The sequence below is a fragment of the Lucilia sericata genome, unplaced genomic scaffold (genome assembly GCF_015586225.1).
Source record: "Lucilia sericata isolate MDLA Ls3-8-SP2 unplaced genomic scaffold, ASM1558622v1 Contig000187F_arrow, whole genome shotgun sequence".
In the NCBI taxonomy this organism is placed as follows: Eukaryota; Metazoa; Arthropoda; class Insecta; order Diptera; family Calliphoridae; genus Lucilia; species Lucilia sericata.
The window spans coordinates 415215-437500 of record NW_023994215.1 but is presented as its reverse complement, the minus strand read 5'-3'; the positions used below and the strand labels follow the sequence as shown (position 1 = coordinate 437500).

The window sequence follows — 22286 nt, the reverse complement described above, 5'->3', positions numbered from 1 at the left end:
AGTCAAAAATACACAATCGCACGAAATTGGTCAATAAGCCGTTGAATACAAATAAAATAATAAAATAGGGAAAATGATCATTACCTCACCTATCCGAAAAGAGCAAACATTGAATAGAATATGTAAAGCTAATCGAATGTCAGAGATGTTTGCTACTTTCACAGTTATAACTGTATAGCAGCAGTATATGTATGCATGTATTGATTTGGAAAATCCATGATGTGAACTAACAAAAATTTCGTAAACAGTTTTATTATTTAAAATACGTTTATTACTTGAGTAACAGTAAAAATTCTGCTAAATCGGTGATTTCCATGTATGTACTTAGGATTTCCCTTATCAGTTTGTTAATAAATATTCTAAACGAATATTTTGTCAAAGTATAAAAATCTCTAGGCGATAAGCGAATTTTATTCAGTCATTACATTCACTTGAGAAAATAAACATGAAATTTCTGTTGTTTTTGACATATTTGTGTGCTCTATTGGCATTTATTAAAGGTTTGTATTTTGTATAGAATTGAGGAATTTTTATTATAGTTTATTTAATTTTCTTTTTTATTTTTTAGCTTCTCCCCTGCCTGGCGGTGGAGGTGGTGGAGGCGGCGGTGGTGGGGGTCGCGGTTGTAATTGTGAACCCGGTGGTGGAGGAGGAGGTGGCGGAGGCGGTGGTGGTGGTCATGGAAATGGACCGGGTGGACCAGGTGGTGCAGGTGGACCTGATTGTGTGCGTCCTTCTTGGTTGCCTCCCTGTCCATAAAACAACTTCAATATGATAGGTTAAAAATTGTTAAGTTTTGATTGTTATTTAAAAAAAATACTTAGTATAAATTATAAATTTATAAATACTGTTCTAAGTTAGTAGTTTGATTGAAGTGAAAATATTAATAGATGCATTTTATTAATTACATATTAACTTAGTTATTAGAAGATTCAAACTACGGTTAATCGATTAAATTTGATCGACATATTACATCAGAACTGAAGGCCACTATCGGGCCTGTTTTGCATAATATTGATGTAAAGACTTTAATCTATGAAAGGAATGATCATCCAATCTTTAGACATTTAATTTAGTTAGATGTTTTTTATCAGTATTCCTAAGGGATGTAATATCTGAAATAACATCGCTCTTAAGATATTTGGATCCAATTTCGACAAAAGCCTGGCAATGACAGAGAAAGTGTTTCACTGTTTTCTCCACACAAGTTCTATATTGATCAGAATCTGTTCGTCCAATTTTGTATAGTTGTGCCACGAATCAGTCCAGGACCAGTCCTTTTAATGCTCCTATCTACCAAGCCCATGTTTTTAATCAGATAAATTTCCTCAAAGTCTTTTCAATTTACAGCAATTACATTAGCTTTTTCATTGCCGATTACACAGGCCGACAAATTTAAAAAAAAAAAGTAGAAACTCAAATTTTACTTTTCTAAAGTATTGAGCCAAGATTAAACCAAATCTGACCTCGGATTTTCTTCATCAAATCTGGGATTTGGGATATCGTGTCCTGAAGTTTGAAAAACCCCAATTTTGACCCTTTTTGACATGTTAAAACTGCGCCTAGAATACTTTATTTATAAAATTTGGTATACCATTTGAAAGTCAACTTTAAAATAAAGACTTAACATCTGGCACATCTTCATTCTGCTCCGAGATATCTTCACTTAAAGCATGGTTTTCGGTATTTATAACCTACACTACTATAATGCGGAGTTTATTATGCTTTGTAAATATAATTTATAACGATCAAACATATTGGGTTCGTATTTGCCTAAGGATTCCACCGGGGGTATGTTACCTTAGTAAAATCTCCATCTTGGTGTTGTTGCAATATCCCGGGGAAAAGAGGTGCTACTAATACCTCTAGTCTACAGGGACTATAAACTGGTGATAATAAAATGTATCCTCGGCCTTTCCTTTTAATGATTTGACATGGGGTCGAACCAGAGCTCTATATAATCTGGCACTACGGGTGGCCAGTTTCCCGCAGGACATGTCCTGGCTGATCAGTTGGTTGAGGTTCCTTCCGGATCCACGTAGTAGTGGTTTAAACCCAAATTCGCGGGGAGAGTATATTGGTTTAAGGACTGATATTTCCTATGCCATATATGTCTGGATTCTCTCTCCGGCGCTGTTGCCATCTCAACAGATGTCACTGGGTGATGTGACAGAGCAACTTATGCTGTATTCCTGAATTCGTTGAGTATCTCTTACTCTTCGCGTAGTAGGGCGCCAGTATAGATTGGGGATTTCTCAGGTTGACACTTGGTAGTTGCTTGTCATTCCGTAGATCGTTCTTTATGGTCTGAGAATGGAACTGATGTAATTAGTGAACGATCGGGAAAGACTCCTCTGCCCGACAGGTGACCAGTACTGATTTATAAGACCTTTTATTTCAGGAAAGTTCTTGGTGCTGTTGCCATCTCAACAGGATGCATATAGTTTCTTGCTACGCGACTTATGGTTGACACCTGCCACTCAACATGTCGGGGCAATTATTGGGTTCGAATTGACTTTGGAAATTCCTACATTCTTTGTCACATTATCTGACATACAGAGAGATCCTGATTCGGTGCTGTTGCAGAATCAAAAGGGCCATCTCAGTAATGTGATTGCGCGGGCTTTAAAAGTTATAGGAATACACTGGAATGGGTCATTAGTTGATGGGGATTGCACTTTAAATAATGCAATCTTTCATGACATCTAAAGGGTGGTCACCTTTGATTTCACCTGATGTTGGGTTTGTCTCCCCTTCTATTGACTTTAGACCAGTGATTGCTTTTTCCTTGTCGGGGTTTGCAATGGGATTGATCCCATGCTGACTGTCATTCCGCAACAAGGCTACTATGGCAAGAGATTAGATGTCTCGAGTACTTGTATATGGATGGCAGTCAAGACAGGTGTTCAGGTTAAGCACTTAGACATCTTACCTGAGAATGTTCCAATCGACTCACAACAACTTTCTGATTCTGAGATGTCTGTCCGTCAACTTGCGACATATTTTTAAAAATTCAAAAAATTCAATTCTTGATAACATGAACTTCTACCTGTATTCTAATATTGTATTATTTTATAGAAACTGTAAGTGTAGATTAGTACTACCAAAGAATATGTAATAAATATTCTTTGGTAATACTCACAAAGTTATAAAACAAAAATCACTTAAAGTACAACTTTTATAACATATTTTACACCTGAAAAAAGTCAAAATATTAAGAGTTAATTTAAAGAAACGCCTTAAATTCTGCAAATAATATTTCAAGTGATTCTTCAAGTGCAAATAATATTTCAAGTGATTCTTATGGGTTGGGTATATTGATTTTGTTATTCCGTTTGTAACTCAGCGAAATATTAGTTGTAGACCCACAAAAGTATAAATATTCTAGGTCCTTATTAGATACTAAAGCGTTCTGTCTAAAGCAGTTCATCTTTTAAAATGACCATAATACCAAATAAGACGAACAATTGTGTCGTTCCCACGAATAACTCAAAGTTCAAAGAACAACGACCAATGTTTGTCAACTCAGCTACACCGACTTTACACGTGTTGCCCTCACACAAATGTTCTGAAATTCAACTATTTGAAAACGTGTATGGGGATCTACATTGAAAACCCGTAAAACAAGATCTACTACCGTCGAGATGTACAGCCTTCTGTAAGAGAGCTATAACCAACGTAAAGAGAGCTGAAATTAATACATAGAGAGAGAATTTCATTAGTTTATTTGAAATAATGGGACTTAGGACCACTAAAAACCGATGCGGTAACCCCAACAAAAGCAGGACGATAAGTCTCATCAGAATGTATAAGAACGAACGGACTCAGACGAATGAATTTACTACAGTAACCCATTTAAGATGGTCCAATATGTTGTGTAAAGGGTTTCGTTAACCCCGCCAAAAAACTAAAAAATCCAATTTTTGAGGGTTTTCAAAACTTTTTTGGGTAAATTTCTGAAAAATAAAGTTAGACTGGTGGTTGTGGATTCGATTACCATCTCGGTTACCTCTGCTCTGCTACACTACAACGCGCGTGTGACCATCGTCATCCTGCTCGGTAAATAAGGTTACCACCTTAAACATTTTCCAAAAAACTGTTAGTCAATGCATTTTCCACCATCTCCACCCTTGCCACCTTTGCCGCTACCGCCACCACCACCACCGTTGCAACCACCGCCTCCTTTTCCACCCTTACCACCATCAGAACCGCCACCATTACCGCCATCAGAACCGCCACCTTTACCACCATCATATCCACCTCCTCTACCGCCATCAGAACCACCACCGGTGGTAGAGGCGGTGGTGGTTCTGATGGCGGTAGAGGAGGTGGATATGATGGTGGTAAAGGTGGCGGTTCTGATGGCGGTAATGGTGGCGGTTCTGATGGTGGTAAGGGTGGAAAAGGAGGCGGTGGTTGCAACGGTGGTGGTGGTGGCGGTAGCGGCAAAGGTGGCAAGGGTGGAGATGGTGGAAAATGCATTGACTAACAGTTTTTTGGAAAATGTTTAAGGTTTTCAAATGTTTAAAATTTATAATTAAAATTGAATTTTTTAATAAAAACATTTCTTTTTAAAACATTTTAGTAATTTTAATAAATTCCTGACATGTCCCAGCAAAAACTACACTTACAAGATAAGCAAAGTGGAGCTACTTACTTTTTGAGTAAACTTTTATTCCTCGATGTTAAAAAATAAGTGATTTCAAATAAACTTACCCAACATAACCGGATTATAAGCCATCCGGGTTATAATGGTACTTTTTGAATTCCCTCTAATATGAAATCAAATCACATGAAATTAAACATGACCGTGAATGTGAATGTTATTGAATGAGAACCTATAAGAAAGAACTTTTTGGTACTTTTTCCTTATTCAAATAGTACTTTTAGATGTTTCTATAAAATAGAATTAAAACACAAAAAATTTAACTTTCACAGTCTTGATTGAATGAAAATCTGTAAGAGGGAACTTTTTGGTACTTTTTCGTTATCAAAAAACAACATTTTATACCCTTTCCTTATACAAATAGTACTTTTATATTTTTCTATAAAATGGAACCAAAATACACAAAATTAAACTTTCACGGTCCTGATTGAATGAAGATCGATAAGAGGGAACGTTTTTGGTACTTTTTTATTATTCAGAGAGCAATATTTTGGTACTTTTTTTATTCAAATGGCGCTTTTAGAATATTCTATACTATGGAATCTAATCACATGAAATTAAACATTCACAGTTCTGATTGAATGAGAATGCACAGTGGGGCAGAATGGAAATTTTTTGGAAATAAATCTGGCATTTCTAAACGGCTGATCCGATCGGGATAAAATTTGGCGTGAGCGTAGCCAAGGAGTATTCGAGTTTAAGTTTTGAAGATGAACCCTGCAGATGCCCCAGGGAATGTAAATGAGGGAACTTTTTTGGCACTTTTTCGTTATTCAAAAAGCTACATTTTGGTTCTTTTTCGTTATTTTAATGGTACTTTTTGAATTTTCTATAAAATGGAACCAAAACACATGAAATTAAACATTCAAGGTCCTTACTAAATGAAAATGTATAAGAGGGAACTGTTTTTGGTACTTTTTCGTTGCTCAAAAAGCAATATTTGGTACGTTTGTGCTCTTCAAATAATACTTTTAGAATTTTCTATCATATGGAATCAAATTACATGGAATTAAACATTCAAGGTCCCGACTAAATGAAAATGTATAAGAGGGAACTGTTTTTGGTACTTTTTCGTTGTTCAAAAAGCAACATTTTGATACTTTTTTATTCTTCAAATATTACTTTTAGAATTTTCTTTCGAATCACATGAAATTAAACATTCACGGTCCTGATTGAATGAGAATCTATATGAGGGAATTTTTTTTTTTGGTACTTTTTGGTTATTCAAAAAGCAACATTTTAGCACTTTTTCCTTATTCAAATAGTACTTTTAGATTTTCCTATAAAATGGAACCAAAACTCCAAAAATTTAACATTCACGGTCCTGATTGAATGAGCATCTGTAAGAGGGAACTTTTTGGTACTTTTTCGTTATTCAAAAAGAAATATTTTGGTACATTTTTACTCTTCAAATGGTACTTTTTGAATTTTCTATAATATGGAATCGAATCACATGAAATTAAACAGTCAAGGTCTTGATTGAATGCGATTTTATGAAAGTGATTTTTTTGACTTTTTAGTTCTTCAAATGGTACATTTAGAAAATTCTATAATATGGAATCTATTCACAAGAAATTAAACATTCACGGTCCTGAATGAATGAGAATCTATGAAAAGCAACTTTTTAGTACTTTTTCTTTCTCCAAATGGTTCTTTTTTGTAAAATAATATATTATTTAATTTTTTTCTAAATTTTAAAACAATAATGAAAACTTAATTATATTATGCCTATTAGGGACAGGGAGGCAACCAAGAAGGCCTTATACAATCAGGTCCTGCAGCACCACCGGATCCACCCGGTCCATTTCCATTTCCACCGCCTCCGACACCTCCTCCACCACCACCAGACTCACAATTACAACCGCGACCAGTACCGCCGCCGCCTCCACCACCTCCTCCTCCACCATCAGGCAGGGGAGAAGCTGAAAAGTATAAAGAAAATTAAGTAAATTTTAAACTGAATGTTTTATATATATATTTATTTTTTTTAATACAAACCTCTAATAAATACCAGTAGAACACACAAATATGTCAATAACACTAGATATCTCATGTTCAGTTTCTCAAGCGAATTTAATGACTGAATTAATTTTGTTTATCACTTGGAGATTTTTATACTTTTGCAAAATATTTGTTTAAAATATTCAATAAATTCCAAATGTATTTCAATTAGATTTGTAAACAAACTGAGGGATATTTTATTAACCCTTTTGTCTAAAAATTACACAATTAAGGGGTCTGATGGTGAATTAATTTATTTGTTCATTACAATACAAATTTGTATTGTAATGAACAAATAAATTAATTCACCATCAGACCCCTTAATTGTGTAATTTTTAGACAAAAGGGTTAATAAAATATCCCTCAGTTTGTTTACAAATCTAATTGAAATACATTTGGAATTTATTGAATATTTTAAACAAATATTTTGCAAAAGTATAAAAATCTCCAAGTGATAAACAAAATTAATTCAGTCATTAAATTCGCTTGAGAAACTGAACATGAGATATCTAGTGTTATTGACATATTTGTGTGTTCTACTGGTATTTATTAGAGGTTTGTATTAAAAAAAATAAATATATATATAAAACATTCAGTTTAAAATTTACTTAATTTTCTTTATACTTTTCAGCTTCTCCCCTGCCTGATGGTGGAGGAGGAGGTGGTGGAGGCGGCGGCGGTACTGGTCGCGGTTGTAATTGTGAGTCTGGTGGTGGTGGAGGAGGTGTCGGAGGCGGTGGAAATGGAAATGGACCGGGTGGATCCGGTGGTGCTGCAGGACCTGATTGTATAAGGCCTTCTTGGTTGCCTCCCTGTCCCTAATAGGCATAATATAATTAAGTTTTCATTATTGTTTTAAAATTTAGAAAAAAATTAAATAATATATTATTTTACAAAAAAGAACCATTTGGAGAAAGAAAAAGTACTAAAAAGTTGCTTTTCATAGATTCTCATTCATTCAGGACCGTGAATGTTTAATTTCTTGTGAATAGATTCCATATTATAGAATTTTCTAAATGTACCATTTGAAGAACTAAAAAGTCAAAAAAATCACTTTCATAAAATCGCATTCAATCAAGACCTTGACTGTTTAATTTCATGTGATTCGATTCCATATTATAGAAAATTCAAAAAGTACCATTTGAAGAGTAAAAATGTACCAAAATATTTCTTTTTGAATAACGAAAAAGTACCAAAAAGTTCCCTCTTACAGATGCTCATTCAATCAGGACCGTGAATGTTAAATTTTTGGAGTTTTGGTTCCATTTTATAGGAAAATCTAAAAGTACTATTTGAATAAGGAAAAAGTGCTAAAATGTTGCTTTTTGAATAACCAAAAAGTACCAAAAAAAAAAATTCCCTCATATAGATTCTCATTCAATCAGGACCGTGAATGTTTAATTTCATGTGATTCGAAAGAAAATTCTAAAAGTAATATTTGAAGAATAAAAAAGTATCAAAATGTTGCTTTTTGAACAACGAAAAAGTACCAAAAACAGTTCCCTCTTATACATTTTCATTTAGTCGGGACCTTGAATGTTTAATTCCATGTAATTTGATTCCATATGATAGAAAATTCTAAAAGTATTATTTGAAGAGCACAAACGTACCAAATATTGCTTTTTGAGCAACGAAAAAGTACCAAAAACAGTTCCCTCTTATACATTTTCATTTAGTAAGGACCTTGAATGTTTAATTTCATGTGTTTTGGTTCCATTTTATAGAAAATTCAAAAAGTACCATTAAAATAACGAAAAAGAACCAAAATGTAGCTTTTTGAATAACGAAAAAGTGCCAAAAAAGTTCCCTCATTTACATTCCCTGGGGCATCTGCAGGGTTCATCTTCAAAACTTAAACTCGAATACTCCTTGGCTACGCTCACGCCAAATTTTATCCCGATCGGATCAGCCGTTTAGAAATGCCAGATTTATTTCCAAAAAATTTCCATTCTGCCCCACTGTGCATTCTCATTCAATCAGAACTGTGAATGTTTAATTTCATGTGATTAGATTCCATAGTATAGAATATTCTAAAAGCGCCATTTGAATAAAAAAAGTACCAAAATATTGCTCTCTGAATAATAAAAAAGTACCAAAAACGTTCCCTCTTATCGATCTTCATTCAATCAGGACCGTGAAAGTTTAATTTTGTGTATTTTGGTTCCATTTTATAGAAAAATATAAAAGTACTATTTGTATAAGGAAAGGGTATAAAATGTTGTTTTTTGATAACGAAAAAGTACCAAAAAGTTCCCTCTTACAGATTTTCATTCAATCAAGACTGTGAAAGTTAAATTTTTTGTGTTTTAATTCTATTTTATAGAAACATCTAAAAGTACTATTTGAATAAGGAAAAAGTACCAAAAAGTTCTTTCTTATAGGTTCTCATTCAATAACATTCACATTCACGGTCATGTTTAATTTCATGTGATTTGATTTCATATTAGAGGGAATTCAAAAAGTACCATTATAACCCGGATGGCTTATAATCCGGTTATGTTGGGTAAGTTTATTTGAAATCACTTATTTTTTAACATCGAGGAATAAAAGTTTACTCAAAAAGTAAGTAGCTCCACTTTGCTTATCTTGTAAGTGTAGTTTTTGCTGGGACATGTCAGGAATTTATTAAAATTACTAAAATGTTTTAAAAAGAAATGTTTTTATTAAAAAATTCAATTTTAATTATAAATTTTAAACATTTGAAAACCTTAAACATTTTCCAAAAAACTGTTAGTCAATGCATTTTCCACCATCTCCACCCTTGCCACCTTTGCCGCTACCGCCACCACCACCACCGTTGCAACCACCGCCTCCTTTTCCACCCTTACCACCATCAGAACCGCCACCATTACCGCCATCAGAACCGCCACCTTTACCACCATCATATCCACCTCCTCTACCGCCATCAGAACCACCACCGCCTCTACCACCGTCACCCCCCTTTCCATCTAAGCCCCCCGGTAAACCAGGTTGACCTGGTTGACCATGTTCACGTCCTTCGCGACCTAAAATATGAATGTTTTAATATATATAAATAAATACTCGTCCATCCCATCCAAACAAACCAACGAGACTTACCTAACGTCAAGGTTATTAAAGCCAAAACAAAAATCAGTAAAACGTATAATTTCATTGTGGAAAAGTTAAAACCACTCTAAAGTAAAAACAACATTGTAAACTGGTATTTATACCTAATTAAGTAGATTTCAAAATTATTTTTATTAAAATTATAATATAAAATGTAAATAAATATTTCTATTCTTGGAAAAAAACTCGTATAATGCGCATAAAATCAGCAAATGTTATCATCTCAACAAGGCACATTGGGACCAATCTAAAAAAATAATGGTAATAAATATATACATATTCCGGGAAAATCTCAAAGAAATACCCTACAGATTTATAAAAATGGCTTTGAACGCAGTATTATTAATTAACTCATAGTTCATATCCCGATAATAATAAAAGTATAAAGGCTAATTTTGAATAATATACAAGATCTGATCTTTCATGGTCCGAATGCGTAGAGTATGCAATAGTCGTCTTTGTTCAATCCGCATGCCCAGTCTTTATACAATTAAAGTTCTTAGACACAAATGAGCTCCTTCGTAATTAAAGCTAAACGGAGCAGTATAACAGCTTTATAGTTATAATGTTCCATTTTTGCAACTTTCAATGGCATTGGTGCGTTCCGATTATCGTCCAATCTTTATATTTCCTAAGTAGTTTAGAACAAAATTGAACACCTTTACCGCTCATTTGGTCCGTATTCTCAGAAACTTAAAGTAACTGAATCAACTACATGCTAAAAAACAAATAGATAAGCTGCGAGGTGCACGATATAATATGTATATGTATGTGCCATAGGATGACATTTGTCCATGTATACTTAGCTATATCAGGTGATAAGTTTTAATCTAAGTCCGTATTGGATTATAAGATAGTTCTAACTGAATACTCTCACAGAGGTAAGGATTTAGTTTAAAGATAATGGAAATCAAGGTAGCTTTACATGAAAAGGAGTGAACACAGCTCCGATATTGGCCTAGGTATATTTCCTAACCTAGCAGAACCTAATAGTACCCTCTTACTGTCCCTTATAACATCCCAAGTATCCGCAAAGGGGTTGGTTTAGTGGGAATCTTAGCCATAGATATAGACCGTTTGGTTACTATTAGACAAAGGTATTTATTTCAGTGGCACGCCAGAAAAGAGGTCTTTCGACAAAAACAAACTATAAATCGAACGAAGGTTAATCGATTGAATACCCAAGCATGTAAATAAGTAACACGTTTCGATATCGAATGTCACATCGAAGGAATTAAAGTTTTTTTTTTATAACAATACTTTTATTTATTTATTCTATATAAATGGTGGATACATCCGGAGCTCAATTTACTTGCCACCACCATATATCCGAAGCCAATTTACTTGCCACCACCTCCTCCTCCACCGCCACCACCTCCTCCTCCACCGCCGCCACCTCCTCCTCCGCCACCTAAGGGTTTAGGATTTGGCAAAGGATTACCTTAAAAAAAGTGAAAATATTTTATATCACTTTCACAATTTATACGATTGCCCCACAACTTACCCAAAGCACAAGCTATTAAAGCTAATACCAAAATAAATGAAGCGTAGAATTTCATCTTATTGACAAGGAAAACTAGACAATGATGTTGGATTTAGGGGCTAAACCTATTATTTATATCAAGATTTCAATACGTTTTTGTTTTGAAAATCTAGGCAAATCTTAAAATTACCATTTCTAAGAATTTACATCTACAAAGATAAAAAACGATTAAGTTTGTAAATAAAACCTTGAAAAAATCTGTAATTAATCTAGCTAAAAGAAACTAAGTACAATGGAGGTATATAGAAGCAAAGGTAGCAATCTCCAACTAACTAACTAACTAACTAACTAACTAACTAACTACTAACTAACTAACTAACTAACTAACTAACTAACTACTAACTAACTAACTAACTAACTAACTAACTACTAACTAACTACTACTACTAACTAACTAACTAACTAACTAACTAACTAACTAACTAACTAACTAACTAACTAACTAACTAACTAACTAACTAACTAACTAACTAACTAACTAACTAACTAACTAACTAACTAACTAACTAACACTAACTAACTAACTAACTACTAACTAACTAACTAACTAACTAACTAACTAACTAACTAACTAACTAACTAACTAACTAACTAACTAACTAACTAACTAACTAACTAACTAACTAACTAACTAACTAACTAACTAACTAACTAACTAACTAACTAACTAACTAACTAACTAACTAACTAACTAACTAACTAACTAACTAACTAACTAACTAACTAACTACTAACTAACTAACTAACTAACTAACTAACTAACTAACTACTAACTAACTAACTAACTAACTAACTAACTAACTAACTAACTAACTAACTAACTAACTAACTAACTAAACTAACTAACTACTAACTAACTAACTAACTAACTAACTAACTAACTAACTAACTAACTAACTAACTAACTAACTAACTAACTAACTAACTAACTAACTAACTAACTAACTAACTAACTAACTAACTAACTAACTAACTAACTACTAACTAACTAACTACTAACTAACTAACTAACTAACTACTAACTACTAACTAACTAACTAACTAACTAACTACTAACTAACTAACTAACTAACTAACTAACTAACTAACTAACTAACTAACTAACTAACTAACTAACTAACTAACTAACTAACTAACTAACTAACTAACTAACTAACTAACTAACTAACTAACTAACTAACTAACTAACTAACTAACTAACTAACTAACTAACTAACTAACTAACTAACTAACTAACTAACTAACTAACTAACTAACTAACTAACTAACTAACTAACTAACTAACTAACTAACTAACTAACTAACTAACTAACTAACTAACTAACTAACTAACTAACTAACTAACTAACTAACTAACTAACTAACTACTAACTAACTAACTAACTAACTAACTAACTAACTAACTAACTAACTAACTAACTAACTAACTAACTAACTACTAACTAACTAACTAACTAACTAACTAACTAACTAACTAACTAACTAACTAACTAACTAACTAACTAACTAACTAACTAACTAACTACTAACTAACTAACTAACTAACTAACTAACTAACTAACTAACTAACTAACTAACTAACTAACTACTAACTAACTAACTAACTAACTAACTAACTAACTAACTAACTAACTAACTAACTAACTAACTAACTAACTAACTAACTACTAACTAACTAACTAACTAACTAACTAACTAACTAACTAACTAACTAACTAACTACTAACTAACTAACTAACTACTAACTAACTACTAACTAACTACAACTAACTAACTAACTAACTAACTAACTAACTAACTAACTAACTAACTAACTAACTAACTAACTAACTAACTAACTAACTAACTAACTAACTAACTAACTAACTAACTAACTAACTAACTAACTAACTAACTAACTAACTAACTAACTACTAACTAACTAACTAACTAACTAACTAACTAACTAACTAACTAACTAACTAACTAACTAACTAACTAACTAACTAACTAACTAACTACTAACTAACTAACTAACTAACTAACTAACTAACTAACTAACTAACTAACTAACTACTAACTAACTAATAACTAACTAACTAACTCCTAACTAACTAACTAACTAACTAACACTAACTAACTAACTAACTAACTAACTAACTAACTACTACTAACTAACTACTAACTAACTAACTACTAACTACTAACTAACTAACTAACTAACTAACTAACTAACTCTAACTAACTACTACTAACTAACTAACTAACTACTAACTACTAACTAACTAACTAACTAACTAACTAACTACTAACTAACTACTAACTAACTAACTAACTAACTAACTAACTAACTAACTAACTAACTACTAACTAACTAACTACTAACTAACTAACTAACTAACTAACTAACTACTAACTAACTACTAACTAACTAACTAACGAACTAACTAACTACCTAACTACTAACTAACTAACTAAACTAACTAACTAACTAACTAACTACTAACTAACTAACTAACTAACTTAACTACTAACTAACTAACGACTAACTAACTAACTAACTAACTAACTAACTAACTAACTAACTAACTAAATATCTTTGCAAATATTTTTTTCAATTCTAAAAATACAGAACTGGAGATTGCCGCCTTTCGCTTCTAAACTCCTCAATTGTTTACATTTAAAAAGTAGTAATTTATACGGCATTATGTATTTAATTGATTTAAATGACATTTTCCATCACGTATTACTGTGCTTCTTTACTAAAACTTAGGGGATTTTTTTTTGTAAAGTATTGTGGCATTTTTAATAATTAAAATTCTAGAGTTTTTATTATTGCGATCTTAATAAAATTCGTTTCACACAACTAAGTTTTAAATGAAACAATCACGTGTCGAATATTATATGGCAAAATTTGAATTTCTAGAACATTTACTTTGAAAAAAAAACCTAATCCTATGTCTCATGACGTGTCAAATTAAATACATTGACCAATTAATTGAGTCGAAGAGTCAAGCATATATAAACGCAATGGTCCTGATGGGTAAAAGAGGAGTCCACCTTATTTTTTGCCATTCATCGCTGAGAAAAAAAATACTGCTATTCTGAAGGCATATATTAGGAATATGGACAGAATAATTCAGGGGCAACACTGTCTGACTGTCAAGGAAGTCGCTGAACATATAGTCAAGCCTGCACTTCTGTTGGAGTATTTCAGCCATATATATACTTTAAATAGAACTGGACTTGACAAAACATATATTTCGAGAGCTGTTTAGCGATACTAGTACTGCGGATGAGGAAAACTCGAATGTGCAACTTCTGATTAGGACCAGGGTAATTGTGACTGGCTTATGGAGAAGGGCCAATAATAAATGTTGTGCGCCGCACAGAATTCCAGACATTAAACAGAAGAGGATATTTTTCCGATATTGATAAATCACTTTATGAATTGGAAGCTTTCCATAAGTATGGAAAAAGTTATTGCTTGAAACGATAATGATAACATAGATCTGACCAGAATTCCTGACATTAAATAGAAGAGGATATTTTTCCGATATTGATAAATCACTTTATGAATTGGAAGCTTTCCATAAGTATGGAAAAAGTTATTGCTTGAAACGATAATGATAACTTAGATCTGACCAGAATTCCTGACATTAAATAGAAGAGGATATTTTTCCGATATTGATAAATCACTGTATGAATTGGAAGCTTTCCATAAGTATGGAAAAAGTTATGGCTTGAAACGATAATGAATCTTAGATCTAGAGTTAGAGTGGGAATTATCGAATAATATCATCTCTCTCGTTATTTTGGGAAGCAGAGGTTTATTCAGGATAAAATTAATGACAGGATATCGGATGGGGAGTGATATCCTGGCTATCATTTAATACGGTTTTAAGGTTGGGTCTTGACAGAAATGGAATTCAGAAGGAACTTCTGTAGAAAGATATGTGATTTCCTTACAGATCAGTATATAGTCACGTGGGCAATGTATAGGAAGATAGATCTTTTACTCTATCGCCAATTATTTGAACCTCTCATATCCTACGCCTTCCCAGTCTGGTTCACCTTAGGGAAAGAAGGATACTGCTCGCTTACTTATGTCTAAGGCGTAGGCTTGGATCCAACGACATCTACCGTAATGCAGGTCAATTTATAAGGCTATAGACTGTCAAAGAACTAGCGCAACAATCTGATTGAAGAGTGTTCCCTAAGACCATATGATATCTTTAACTGTTGTTCGATAACAGGAGGATTAATACGTCGCCCAATGAGGCATAAATCAGTATTTTGTAAATATAATGTTAAATAATATAAAATCTTTTTTTAAATAACAATAATTTTTATTTTAATTATTTTACAATAATTAACACCTAAATTAATGAATTAAAAAAATATATATTCCTGCATGTGGTGGAATACGCCATTTATCTTCCACCACCACCGCCTCCTCCGCCGCCACCACCTCCATAATCACCGCCTCCACCGCCACCTCCTCCTCCACCACCTGGCTGTGGCTCGGGATTAGGATTGCCTTTTTAAAAACACAAATATTTACAAAAGAAAAAAATTAACAATTTATTTTTCTACTTACCCATAGCACTTGCTAACAAAGCCAATACCAAAAATATAAAGAAAGCGTAGAATTTCATCTTATTGAAAGCGATGATGAGACAATGATGTGGGTTTGAAGTGTTGAGACTATTATTTATATCAAGATTTTAAATGCGTTTTTGCTTCAAAAATCAAAAACGTGAAATTAGTATTTTTAAGAATTTTTATTAATAAAAAAAACAAACACGAGCAATATAAAATTTATGATTTTTCAACGGATTCCTAATATCTTATGTTATTTTTTAACATTTAAAAAGCAGTAATTAATAAAATTATTTCTAAGAAAACATTGTGTGTTTAATTAATTTAAATTATATTTTTCATTAAGTACTAATGTGTGTCTGTATTAAATGTTAGTTGCATTTTCGATTATAAAGAAATGTCATAAATTTAAAGTATATTTTAGAACAATTATGGACCTATCATCATGAAATTTCTTTAAGAGATTTTAACTATAAGACCTCCGTATAATAGACTGGAATACTAGGATTTTTGCTCATATTTCCGTTTTGCAGATGATGAATCTTCTCGAAACCATTTCTGACAGATTTATTGAAAATTTGAATGCCAAAGATGTTGGGGCATTTCCTGAAATTTGCCATTCAATTTAAAAAATTTGGAATTGGAGTTCATGCCACCTCCCATATAGATAGAATCCTCAAATTTTGCACGAAAAACATTGACATACATCTGAACATTTGGAAAAAATGGAAGAATTTTCAATAGGTTAATTGGGCTATTATGTTTTTGGGGAGGCTATTATGTTTTTGTGCTGATGTTTGCAACACACAAAAATATTGCTCCAACCCCCACCATAATGTAATCGGCTCAGAATTACTTTCTGATTCAAGATAATATGATTAAATGTGGCACATATTCTTCTTATGACCCAAGGACGAAGCCTATTGAAAATGGTTAATGTTTCATTATTTCTCCTAGCTCCCATACAACCGTAACCCTTGAATAAAGAACAGAAATTTACTCTTTGAGGCAAAGTTGTAGCTCTTAAAGAACCGAAATTGTAATCATAAAAAATCCGAAAAAAACTTCATCTTCAAGATCAAAATCGCAAAAAAAACTTAAAAATAATCGATTTTTTACGTGTTAAAAATATTTCAAGTGCTTCTATAAATTAGGCGTATACTTAATATTTGAAATCATTAACACGTATACGTAAATGTTAATAAAAGCAAAGTAAAACATTCCACTTAAAATCAAATGTATGTATGTATGTATGTATGTATGTATGTATGTGTATGTATGTATGTATGTATGTATGTATGTATGTATGTTTATGTATGTATGTATGTATGTATTGTATGTATGTATGTATGTATGTATGTATGTATGTATGTATGTATGTATGTCTGTATGTATGTATGTATGTGTATGTATGTATGTCTGTATTTGTATTTCTGTCTGTATGTATGTAGTATGTATGTATGTATGTCTGTATGTATGTATGTATGTATGTATTATGTATGTATGTCTGTATGTCTGTATGTATGGTATGTATGTCTGTCTGGCTGTATTGTATGTATGTATGTATGTCTATAGTCCTGTGATGTATGTATGTCCGGTTGTATGTATGTCTGTCTGTATGTATGTATTCTGTATGTAGTATGTGTATGTACTGATGTATGTATGTCTGTCTGTCTGTATGTATGTATGTATGTCTGTCTGGGTCTGTACTTTATGTATGTATGTTATGTATGTATGTAGTATGTATGTATGTATGCATTGCTGCATTTAAATTTAAACACATATATGATCTAATTTTAATATATAAAACTAAAATATAGTTTCTGCGCAAATTTTCTACCAATATGAAACGGTACAATCGATTACCATGTCATAATTTCGCCAGGAAAGAAGGGATTTCCATCCAAAAATGACGTTTGTAAAATTTGAATATAATCGAATTCGACCAAACTGCACACAAGTCATAAGTAATATTTAAATGTTAAACGAACTTATTTTAATCTTTTGATTTGTAATTTATTATGGCGCAGCAGATCTAATTTTAATTTAATTTTGCCCAAATTAAGTAATTGTGGTGAATTACTTCAAGTAACAGGTGTTGTTATTTGTTTTTTATAACAAATATGATATTAAAAACGTAATAAAATAAAAATTTATTATATCAGTTCCTATGAAATTCTTATTATTTATAACACAATTACCTGTCATTTGAATTTGAAAAGTATTTCTGACAAACATGTGCCCGTGGCAGCAGCTTTTTCACTGCCCCTTCGCAAAAAAATAATATCTTACGATCTCAAAGACAAATTTTGAAAAGAACACAGTAGGTTTATCAATGCGTTAAAAATTTTCATAATACATTTTTTCGACGCTATAATGTAGAACCTTTTATATGTAGTCTATAGGCTAGACTATAGACTAGACTATAAAATATACTATAGACTAGACTATAGACTAGACTTTAGACTAGACTATAGACTAGATTATAGACTAGACTATAAACTTGACTACAGACTTGACCATATACTAGACCATAGTCTAGACTATAGACCAGAATATAGACTAGACTACAGACTAGACAATAGACTAGACTATAGACTATACTATAGACTAGACTATAGACTAGACTATAGACTAGACTATAGACTAGACTATAGACTAGACTATAGACTAGACTATAGACTAGACTATAGACTAGACTATAGACTAGACTAGACTATAGACTAGACAATAGACTAGAGTATATACTAGACTATAGACTAGACTATAGACTAGACTATAGACTAGACTATTGACTAGACTATAGACTAGACTATAGACTAGACTATAGACTAGACATAGACTAGACTATAGACTAGACTATAGACTAGACTATAGACTAGACTATAGACTAGACTATAGACTAGACTATAGACTAGACTATAGACTAGACTATAGACTAGACTATAGACTACACTATAGACTAGACTATAGACTAGACTATAGACTAGACTAGACTAGACTATAGACTACACTATAGACTACACTATAGACTACACTATAGACTACACTATAGACTACGCTATAGACTACACTATAGATTAGACTAAAGACTAGACTATAGACTAGACTATAGACTAGACTATAGACTAGACTATAGACTAGACTATAGACTAGACTATAGACTAGACTATAGACTAGACTATAGACTAGACTATAGACTAGACTATAGACTAGACTATATACTAGACTAGACTATAGACTAGACTATAGACCTAGACTATAGACTAGACTAGACTATAGACTAGACTATAATCTAGACTATAGACTAGACTATAGACTAGACTATAGACTAGACTATAGACTAGACTATAGACCAGACTATAGACTATAGACTAGACTATAGACTATAGACTAGACTATAGACTAGACTATAGACTAGACTATAGACTAGACTAGACTATAGACTAGACTATAGACTAGACTATAGACTGGACTATAGACTAGACTATAGACTAGACTATAAACTAGACTAGACTATAGACTAGACTACAGACTAGACTATAAACTAGACTAGACTATAGACTAGACTATAGACTAGACTATAGACTAGACTATAGACTAGACTATAGACTAGACTATAGACTAGACTATAGACTAGACTATAGACTAGACTATAGACTAGACTATAGACTAGACTATAGACTAGACTATAGACAAGACTATACTAGACTATAGACTAGACTATAGACTAGACTATAGACTAGACTATAGACTAGACTATAGACTAGACTATAGACTAGACTATAGACTAGACTATAGACTAGACTATAGACTAGACTATAGACTAGACTATAGACTAGACTATAGACTAGACTATAGACTAGACTATAGACTAGACTATAGACTAGACTATAGACTAGACTATAGACTAGACTATAGACTAGACTATAGACTAGACTATAGACTAGACTATAGACTAGACTATAGACTAGACTATAGACTAGACTATAGACTAGACTATAGACTAGACTATAGACTAGACTATAGACTAGACTATACTAGACTATAGACTAGACTATAGACTAGACTATAGACTAGACTATAGACTAGACTATAGACTAGACTATAGACTAGACTATAGACTAGACTATAGACTAGACTATAGACTAGACTATAGACTAGACTATAGACTAGACTATATACTAGACTATAGACTAGACTTAGACTATACTGACTAGACTATAGACTAGACTATAGACTAGACTATACTAGACTATAGACTAGACTATAGACTAGACTATAGACTAGACTATAGACTAGACTATAGACTAGACTATAGACTAGACTATAGACTAGACTATAGACTAGACTATAGACTAGACTATAGACTAGACTATAGACTAGACTATAGACTAGACTATAGACTAGACTATAGACTAGACTATAGACTAGACTATAGACTAGACTATAGACTAGACTATAGACTAGACTATAGACTAGACTATAGACTAGACTATAGACTAGACTATAGACTAGACTATAGACTAGACTATAGACTAGACTATAGACTAGACTATAGACTAGACTATAGACTAGACTATAGACTAGACTATAGACTAGACTATAGACTAGACTATAGACTAGACTATAGACTAGACTATAGACTAGACTATAGACTAGACTATAGACTAGACTATAGACTAGACTATAGACTAGACTATAGACTAGACTATAGACTAGACTATAGACTAGACTATGACTAGACTATGCTACACTATAGACTAGACTATAGACTAGACTATAGACTAGACTATAGACTAGACTATAGACTAGACTATATACTAACATAGACTAGACGATAGACTAGACTATAGACTAGACTATAGACTAGACTAGACTAGTCTATAGACTAGACTATAGACTAGACTATAGACTAGACTATAGACTAGACTATAGACTAGACTATAGACTAGACTATAGACTAGACTATAGACTAGACTATAGACTAGACTATAGACTAGACTATACTATAGACTAGACTATAGACTGACTAGACTATAGACTAGACTATACTAAGACTAGACTATAGACTAGACTATAGACCAGACTATAGACTAGACTATATACTAGACTATATACTAGACTATAATGTACATTGTACAACCTTTTATATATCTTATGTCTAGTCTATAGACTAACTATAGACTAGGCTATAGACTAGACTATAGACTAGACTATAGACTAGACTATAGACTAGACTATAGACTAGGCTATAGACTAGACTATAGACTAGACTATAGACTAGACTATAGACTAGACTATATACTAGACTATAGACTAGACTATAGACTAGACTATAGACTAGACTATAGACTAGACTATAGACTAGACTATAGACTAGACTATAGACTAGGCTATAGACTAGACTATAGACTAGACTATAGACTAGACTATAGACTAGACTATATACTAGACTATAGACTAGACTATAGACTAGACTATAGACTAGACTATAGACTAGACTATAGACTAGACTATAGACTAGACTATAGACTAGACTATAGACTAGACTATAGACTAGACTAGACTAGACTATAGACTAGACTATAGACTAGACTATAGACCAGACTATAGACTAGACTATAGACTAGACTATAGACTAGACTATAGACTAGACTATAGACTAGACTATAGACTAGACTATAGACTAGACTATAGACTAGACTATAGACTAGACTATAGACTAGACTATAGACTAGACTATAGACTAGACTATAGACTAGACTATAGACTAGACTATAGACTAGACTATAGACTAGACTATAGACTAGACTATGACTAGACTATAGACGAGACTATAGACTAGACTATAGACTAGACTATAGACTAGACTATAGACTAGACTATAGACTAGACTATAGACTAGACTATAGACTAGACTATAGACTAGACCATAGACTAGACTATAGACTAGACTATAGACTAGACTATAGATTAGACTATAGACTAGACTATAGACTAGACTATAGACTAGACTATAGACTAGACTATAGACTAGACTATAGACTAGACTATAGACTAGACTATAGACTAGACTAGACTAGACTAGAGACTAGACTATAGACTAGACTATAGACTAGACTATAGACTAGACTATAGACTAGACTATAGACTAGACTATAGACTAGACTATAGACTAGACTATAGACTAGACTATAGACTAGACTAGACTAGACTATAGACTAGACTATAGACTAGATTATAGACTAGATTATAGACTAGACTATAGACTATACTATAGACAAGACTATAGACTAGACTATAGACTAGACTATAGACAAGACTATAGACTAGACTATAGACTAGACTATAGACTAGACTATAGACTAGACTATAGACTAGACTATAGACTAGACTATAGACTAG

General features: G+C 32.4%; 6 protein-coding genes across 8 annotated transcripts; 2 read left to right on the top strand and 4 right to left on the bottom strand.

Annotated features, from left to right (window-relative positions):
• Positions 1-119: 119 nt before the first annotated feature.
• Positions 120-909, top strand: LOC119601746 (rRNA 2'-O-methyltransferase fibrillarin-like). Of its 2 annotated transcripts, XM_037952887.1 has the most exons (3): positions 120-316; positions 382-500; positions 569-909. In XM_037952887.1, exons 2-3 carry the CDS (start codon positions 446-448, stop codon positions 757-759), a joined length of 246 nt encoding a protein of 81 aa, XP_037808815.1. In that variant the 5' UTR covers positions 120-316; positions 382-445; the 3' UTR covers positions 760-909. The 2 variants fall into 2 exon arrangements, with proteins under 2 accessions (XP_037808815.1, XP_037808814.1); XM_037952886.1 differs by having other exon boundaries at positions 120-500.
• Positions 910-4099: 3190 nt separating this feature from the next.
• On the bottom strand, positions 4100-4741 carry LOC119601751 (glycine-rich RNA-binding protein 10-like). The gene is made up of 2 exons (XM_037952891.1): positions 4717-4741; positions 4100-4485 (listed from the first exon to the last, which is right to left on the bottom strand). Exons 1-2 carry the CDS (start codon positions 4739-4741, stop codon positions 4100-4102), a joined length of 411 nt encoding a protein of 136 aa, XP_037808819.1.
• Positions 4742-6150: 1409 nt separating this feature from the next.
• LOC119601769 (putative glycine-rich cell wall structural protein 1) lies at positions 6151-6774 on the bottom strand. Its single transcript, XM_037952913.1, has 2 exons — positions 6665-6774; positions 6151-6588 (listed from the first exon to the last, which is right to left on the bottom strand). Exons 1-2 carry the CDS (start codon positions 6717-6719, stop codon positions 6398-6400), a joined length of 246 nt encoding a protein of 81 aa, XP_037808841.1. The 5' UTR covers positions 6720-6774; the 3' UTR covers positions 6151-6397.
• A 338-nt stretch (positions 6775-7112) lies between these two features.
• On the top strand, positions 7113-7736 carry LOC119601770 (putative glycine-rich cell wall structural protein 1). Its single transcript, XM_037952914.1, has 2 exons — positions 7113-7222; positions 7299-7736. The coding sequence occupies exons 1-2, from the start codon at positions 7168-7170 to the stop codon at positions 7487-7489; spliced, it is 246 nt and encodes an 81-aa protein (XP_037808842.1). The 5' UTR covers positions 7113-7167; the 3' UTR covers positions 7490-7736.
• Positions 7737-8922: 1186 nt separating this feature from the next.
• Positions 8923-9844, bottom strand: LOC119601768 (rRNA 2'-O-methyltransferase fibrillarin-like). Of its 2 annotated transcripts, XM_037952912.1 has the most exons (3): positions 9746-9844; positions 9375-9672; positions 8923-9301 (listed from the first exon to the last, which is right to left on the bottom strand). In XM_037952912.1, exons 1-2 carry the CDS (start codon positions 9798-9800, stop codon positions 9398-9400), a joined length of 330 nt encoding a protein of 109 aa, XP_037808840.1. In that variant the 5' UTR covers positions 9801-9844; the 3' UTR covers positions 8923-9301; positions 9375-9397. The 2 variants fall into 2 exon arrangements, with proteins under 2 accessions (XP_037808840.1, XP_037808839.1); XM_037952911.1 differs by lacking the exon at positions 8923-9301 and having other exon boundaries at positions 9307-9672.
• Positions 9845-15603: 5759 nt separating this feature from the next.
• LOC119601761 (glycine-rich selenoprotein-like) lies at positions 15604-16013 on the bottom strand. The gene is made up of 2 exons (XM_037952903.1): positions 15877-16013; positions 15604-15816 (listed from the first exon to the last, which is right to left on the bottom strand). Exons 1-2 carry the CDS (start codon positions 15932-15934, stop codon positions 15710-15712), a joined length of 165 nt encoding a protein of 54 aa, XP_037808831.1. The 5' UTR covers positions 15935-16013; the 3' UTR covers positions 15604-15709.
• Between the last annotated feature and the right edge of the window lie 6273 nt (positions 16014-22286).

What these genes read in the sequence shown, in the direction of transcription:
- LOC119601746 (XM_037952887.1), top strand. Translation starts at nt 446, where the DNA reads ATGAAATTTCTGTTGTTTTTGACATATTTGTGTGCTCTATTGGCATTT. An exon ending in TCTATTGGCATTTATTAAAG is followed by an intron (nt 501 to 568) that starts GTTTGTATTTTG and finishes TTTATTTTTTAG; the next exon opens with CTTCTCCCCTGCCTGGCGGT.
- LOC119601751 (XM_037952891.1), bottom strand. Translation starts at nt 4,741, where the DNA reads ATGGCTTATAATCCGGTTATGTTGG. An exon ending in TTATAATCCGGTTATGTTGG is followed by an intron (nt 4,486 to 4,716) that starts GTAAGTTTATTT and finishes AAAAACTGTTAG; the next exon opens with TCAATGCATTTTCCACCATC.
- LOC119601769 (XM_037952913.1), bottom strand. Translation starts at nt 6,719, where the DNA reads ATGAGATATCTAGTGTTATTGACATATTTGTGTGTTCTACTGGTATTT. An exon ending in TCTACTGGTATTTATTAGAG is followed by an intron (nt 6,589 to 6,664) that starts GTTTGTATTAAA and finishes TATACTTTTCAG; the next exon opens with CTTCTCCCCTGCCTGATGGT.
- LOC119601770 (XM_037952914.1), top strand. Translation starts at nt 7,168, where the DNA reads ATGAGATATCTAGTGTTATTGACATATTTGTGTGTTCTACTGGTATTT. An exon ending in TCTACTGGTATTTATTAGAG is followed by an intron (nt 7,223 to 7,298) that starts GTTTGTATTAAA and finishes TATACTTTTCAG; the next exon opens with CTTCTCCCCTGCCTGATGGT.
- LOC119601768 (XM_037952912.1), bottom strand. Translation starts at nt 9,800, where the DNA reads ATGAAATTATACGTTTTACTGATTTTTGTTTTGGCTTTAATAACCTTG. An exon ending in TTTAATAACCTTGACGTTAG is followed by an intron (nt 9,673 to 9,745) that starts GTAAGTCTCGTT and finishes TTCATATTTTAG; the next exon opens with GTCGCGAAGGACGTGAACAT.
- LOC119601761 (XM_037952903.1), bottom strand. Translation starts at nt 15,934, where the DNA reads ATGAAATTCTACGCTTTCTTTATATTTTTGGTATTGGCTTTGTTAGCA. An exon ending in TTTGTTAGCAAGTGCTATGG is followed by an intron (nt 15,817 to 15,876) that starts GTAAGTAGAAAA and finishes GTTTTTAAAAAG; the next exon opens with GCAATCCTAATCCCGAGCCA.